We start from the raw sequence: 6,298 nt of genomic DNA, 5'->3' as shown, positions 1-6,298 counted from the left end.
TGGTTTTAAAAAAGCTTTCTTTGTTCGACTCCATTCTATTCTTATGCATGTTTGTATAATTTGTCAAACTATTGTTCAAGATGAACAATTGTATTATGTGTAGTAGTGTATGTTTTGGACAATTACATTGTCGATCATATTTGTCATATTAGTTAACGTTTGTCTAATCTATGTTTGTCCGGCCACTTAATCAACCTACTTTTACTGCTTGTTCTCTTCACTTGGTCTGGTCTGATTTATTTAATTTCTGGTCTGATTTATCTAGTTTCTGGTCTAATCTTGTTTAATGGTTCTTTGTGAGTGTTTTTTGTTTCTTCTAATATGGTCCAGTCTAAATGTACCTTTACGATTTACAAAAAACTTGTGAATTTCTATAAAAGACACCTCAAAGATTACTCCTCTCTAGAAGCTTAGGGCCTGTTTGGCCAAATTTCTTAAAAGTAACTTCCGTTTCTGACAAGTAATTTTGCAGAAACTGTTTCTAGAGAAACACTTATGAGAAATAGAATTATTTGACCCAAATTTTAAGAGTGGTTCTTAAAAAAAAAACAATTTTATATTGTTTGGCCCATTGTATATGCTTAGAGTTTTAACTATCTTTTTTCTTTAAATAAAATAAACTAAACAATTTGTTGAACAATTAGATATTTTCGATTATCATAATCATAACTGCTGCATTAGAGCATCAATAAGGGGAGACTCTTATTTTAGTGACTCTTAGTCTCTCTCCTATGTCCACATAAGCTTCAACTTTAAATAAGAGCCCCTCCCAAAAATTGTGGAAATGGACCAACTCTTAATACTAGCTCTTATAATATTGAGTTATTGACAACACAACAAAATTTTACAAGTGTTCAACCGGAAAAAAAAATAAAAAAAAGTTCACAAATGTTAAACATTAGAGTTTACAAAAATAAATAATCAATTTCTTCCCTTCTTTGTTTTTGAGAAGAAAGATCAATTTCCTCCCATCTTTGATAATCAATATCACGAGTTTAAGAATTGAAAAAATAAATTAGCACAATGAGTTAGTTTTCATCTTTGATTATTAGGTGAAATCTCCTGTGTCAGTACAGCACCACCACCAAGAAAAACTAACAACCTAAATCTATCCGCCATGGCTTCCAACATGAACCATCGTTTACAGTTTTAGGGTGCGTTCTGTTCAACTTATTTGACCTGAATTTATATGAACTTATCTGATCTTATCTGAACTTATCTGATCTTAACTTATCTGAACTTATCTGAACTTATTGGAACTTATTGGAACTTATTACATATAATAAATAATAAATAATTAATAATTAATAATTAATAATAAATAATAAATAATTAATAATTAATAATAAATAATAAATAATAAATAATAAATAATAAATAATAAATAATAAATAATAAATACTCCCTCCATTTCTAAATGTTGTATCCATTTGGAATCTTGGGGGGGTTTTTAAGAAAAATAGAATATTGGTTTGTATGGGTATAACTGTAATGATTGGGTGTAAGAGAAATGATTGTGTGTAAGAATGTGTAAGAGATTCTTTTTTAAAGAATAAATTAAGGAGAGAGAAAATATTAAAGAATTATGGGAAAGGGGATATTTTCAATTAATTAATCAAAAATCAGAAAAAAAAAAAAAAAAAAAACTGATTGAAGTGGGGACCAAAGTACATGAGTTGGATTTATTTCATCCAATGAGAGTTCAGCAACAAAATAAAAAACGGAGGGAAGACTTCCCAAATTGGGAAAGTCCACTTCCCTCTTTACACTTCCCTCCAAAAACAGATTTTCAGCCAAAAGTTTTCCCTCCAAACTTTTGGCTGCAAATTTTCCCTCCAAACTTTCTACATTTACCACACACCCTTTATAAATAGGCCCAATTTCTACCAAAAAACCCTCATAAATTCCAACTGTTTTCAGATCAGTTACAACAACAAAAAACCAAAGGCAATAAATGCACTATAATTAATCAGCAAGGGGACATTAATGGCTTCAGATCAAGTGGAGGACGAGTTCCTCGGTTTTTCCGATGATGAAGGAGACGACACGAAGTCTGATTCAGATTATGATGATGATGAGGCAACCCAAAATGCTGAAAGTGAAGTAAATGCTCATCAAATTGGGGACTTTGAGCATAATCAACAATTGCCAGATCTTAATGAAGTGGGACAAGAATATGCACATGAATGTGAAGTGGGACCACAGCATACATCAGGTATATCAGATAACCACTCAGTTCCATTTTTGTTTGATTTGAACATGCCAGCACAACAAGAGTTCCCACCATCTCCGATTCATCAAACAGAAACAGAGCAAAATCATCATAAGCCTAGAACCCCAAGGATTAACAACGAATTAAGGTTGGAAATCTTGTTGTTCCTTCTCTTAAGAAAAGAAAAGCATTCAGATGAACTCATTCATGGGACAAATAGGCAGGCTGTTATAAAGTTTGGTTACACAAGGAAGACAATTAGACTAATATGGCAGAGAGCATTGGCACATAAGGCAGCCATGGATTCGTATTTCTATGATAGCAAATATCACAACTGTGGGAGGAAGAGAATTCAAGTAACACATGAATCTATAGCCTCCATAGGCATGGGGGATAGAACAACCATTATTGATCTTGCAAGGATGCTTAATTTGAGTCCCACAACAGTTTGGAGAATGGTGAAAAGAAAACAGATAAAACCACATTCAAGTCCCTTGAATCCAGGCATTTCAGAAGAATGCAAGATGGCAAGGATGAAGTGGGTACTTGGTCTCTTAATGGACTACTCAATACCAAATGATCCCACATATTACAGCATGTATGATTTCATTCACATCGATGAGAAATGGTTCTATCTTACACAAAAAAGTCAAAGAGTTTATTTAGCAAACAATGAACCATTTCCACACAGGAAGGAAAAATCAAGAACTAAGATTCCAAAGTTCATGTTCATGGCAGCAGTAGCAAGGCCAAGGTGGGGACAAGATGGGAAGTGTGAGTGGGATGGGAAACTTGGTATATTTCCATTCACAGATGCAGTGGCAGCAAAGAGAACATCCAAAAACAGAGTGAAGGGGACAATTGAGACTAAACCAATCAAGTCAGTGAATCAGATTGCAACTAGGGCCATGCTAATCAACTACCTAATCCCAGCAATTAAAGAGAAATGGCCACCACATGAGGGGGAAAAGGTGATATACATCATTCAAGACAATGCAAAGGCACACATTTTGCAAAATGATCAAGAATGGCAGCAACATTACAAGCAAGATGGGTTTACATTGATATTGACTCAGCAGCCAGCAAACAGTCCAGATTGTAACATATTAGACTTGGGGTTCTTTAGGTCAATTCAATCACTAATGCACAAAAAGATGCCTAAAACAGTTGAAGATTTAAGTGGTGCTGTGACTGAGGCATATAATGAACTGCATGCAAAGACTCTATCTAATGTGTGGATGTCACTTCAATATGTTGGAAATGAAATTTTGAAACACAAGGGGGACAACAACTACCAACTCCCACACAACAAGAAAAAGATTTTAGAAGATGAGGGGAATCTGCCAGAACAAGTTAAGGCCCCAAGGTGGGCTGTGAATGAATGCAAACAACTTGTTGATGAATGGAGAGAAAATCAGTGAAGTATAGAGCAAGAACGAGAGATTACTTTTTGTGTTTTGGGAACATGTTTTAAAGGTTACAAGAACAAATAGAATGTCACTTTTGTAAGCTTGAATGAAAGCATCACATGTATTTAAAACATTTTGGAAGCAACATATCAACTGGAAGAATGAATGAATCAATGTATTGTTGTTAATCTTTAGTTTTTGTCCATCATACTCACATTCATGTACTTATTCATGTACATGGCATAATCACATATGAACTCAGGGCATGCAAAATCATAAGGGAACATGTACATGGAAGCAAGAACATGGCAACAATGCACAAGGCAACAATAACTAGGTAATCACAATTATAGTTTAGTTTTTGTTCATCATAATCACAATCATGTTTATTATTTATAATTGTAATTGAAACACAAAACATCAATTGAATCAGTCAGCCATTCCTTAAACCATGAAGGGGACATCTTTATGTTTTCAAGGCAACACATGAATTCATTTTCAAGCCAAGGAAAAGCATGGGGACATGTTGTTCTCAGTTTGTCTTTGTTCATCATCATTGAATCCTATACTTTAATATCCTCCTCCCAAATGGAGTGAATGACTAACACAAACAGAAATGGGAAAGGAAAGTCACTCCATTTGACAGAGGATACTAAAAGTTTAGGAAACTCAGGACATGCAAAATCACAACTTTGAACACATCGGCTTCAAAATGGAAAGAATGCATATCACATCATTTTCAGATGGAAAATCTTCCCACTTTGAAACCGATGCGTCAAAAGATGTAATATTCGAGTTACTAAACCATTTCATCATTGAACAACTCATAAAAAACAAGGCATGAGCAAGGCAGCAAATGCAAGGTAGTTAATTACAACATACTTAGAAAGTCATATGCAAAATCACTTCTCTAAACACATCGGCATCTAAGTGGAAAGAATGCATATCACATCATTTTCAGATGGAAAATCTTCCCACTTAGAAACCGATGCGTCAACAAAAGTAAATTTCGATATGCTTAAACCAATTCATCATTGAACAAAGCATCAAGAACAAGGCATCATGTACATAGAAGCAAGTACACACAACTATCTCAGAATGTCCCCAAGCATCCCTCACACAAACCCCATCCACTAACACTTAGCTCCTGAGAAGCATTATTCATGCTAATGGCGCATGAGTGTTAATGGAATATAGGGTTTGAGTGTCAGCAAATGAAGACTCATCATAGATGACTCAAAACAAATAACAAGGCAGCAATGGACAAGGCACAACCATCTCAGTTAGGTTGATTTACAACATATATTTAGTATGTTTCTAAATTTTAACAACCTCATCACCCTTTCACAAAAGGGATTACATGATCACTTCTTCGTTTGTGAAATGAAATTTATCCCCTTTTGTAAAAGGGGACGAGGGAATATGTTAGAAACCAAAATCTAAGATAATCAACAATTACATCACAGATCACAATGATCAAACTCACACATGGGACATTAGCAAACATTAGGGTTTCAATCTCAGAGTTGTTGAATAGCATCATTGATCTATTGTATCAATATTTTCTCAACTTTAACATCCTTTTTGCCTAACGAAATGATTGATATTCACTACTGATCATGTGAAATGACAATCACTCCATTAGACAAAAGGAGTTAAAGGACAAGTATTGAAACATAAATCTCAGGATATCAACCTATAACATCATTGATTATCATTAACACCACAATCAAACATGTTGTTTAAGTGTCATGGTGGTCCTTCCAAAGGGAATTGACAAATTGTGAACTATCGCATTGGATATTTAACAATAAGTCAATCCCCTTTGAAGGACCACCTAACTAACAAAAGTGAAACATGCATGACATCAAAATTCATCTCAGATGTCCCCAAGCATCATTGAAACAAATTCAACCTACACACACTTAGCGCCTGAGAAGCATCATCACTGATACTAATGGCAGCACGAGTGAGTGTAGGTAACTTGAATTGTTTCTCAGCATATGAAAGACTTATCATCGATGTAACATAACAAAGGTACTTAAGGGGACAACTAAAAACTAAATATACAAGACATGTATTGCCTCTCCCGTCTAATGCCAGTTTATATGTAAAGGATTCAATTTCATTGTTTCCTAGGACATTGAAACTGGCAAAAGACCGGAAAGCCATCACAAATCATGTAAATTTTGGTCTCAGATGTTCCCAAGCTTCATTGAAGCACACCATGTTCACAAACCATTAGCACACAAAAGCCTCATACAGCCTACGGCTGGATGCTAATGGCGCACTGTGGTTTATGAAACATGGATAGTTTCTCAGCACTGAAAGACTCATCACAGACCTCATTCAAACCCTAACATCACACACCAAGCACTCAGGAAAGGCAAACAATAAGAGGAGACTTTAATGAAACTGTTTTTTTCCAATCACATGTTAAAATTTTATTCATAAACCCATCCCATATGCTTTCACCCCTCTCAAGGCAACACTAATCAACCAGCAAACATATCACAGTTGACAATCAACAAACAGATCACAGTTGTTAACCAACAAACAGATCAGTGGGTACATAAGGTTTTATACCAATATCACAACAATTTTTAACAGGCAACATTTTTAAAACCAGCAAGCACACAAGGCAACATTCATCAATCAACAAGGCAACATGTTTCAA

The 6,298-nt window shown here is 34.8% G+C and overlaps 1 protein-coding gene across 1 annotated transcript; it reads left to right on the top strand.

Annotated features, from left to right (window-relative positions):
- Window positions 1-1,986: 1,986 nt before the first annotated feature.
- LOC130471467 (uncharacterized) lies at window positions 1,987-3,633 on the top strand. Its single transcript, XM_056841608.1, has one exon. The coding sequence runs from the start codon at window positions 1,987-1,989 to the stop codon at window positions 3,631-3,633; it is 1,647 nt and encodes a 548-aa protein (XP_056697586.1).
- Window positions 3,634-6,298: the final 2,665 nt, after the last annotated feature.

This window comes from Spinacia oleracea, chromosome 4 (genome assembly GCF_020520425.1).
Source record: "Spinacia oleracea cultivar Varoflay chromosome 4, BTI_SOV_V1, whole genome shotgun sequence".
Taxonomy (NCBI): Eukaryota; Viridiplantae; Streptophyta; class Magnoliopsida; order Caryophyllales; family Amaranthaceae; genus Spinacia; species Spinacia oleracea.
The sequence above is the reverse complement of the archived record's forward strand: the minus strand, read 5'-3'. Positions and strand labels throughout refer to the sequence as shown.

Coding starts and splice junctions, on each gene's coding strand:
- LOC130471467 (XM_056841608.1), top strand. CDS start 1,987: ATGGCTTCAGATCAAGTGGAGGACGAGTTCCTCGGTTTTTCCGATGAT.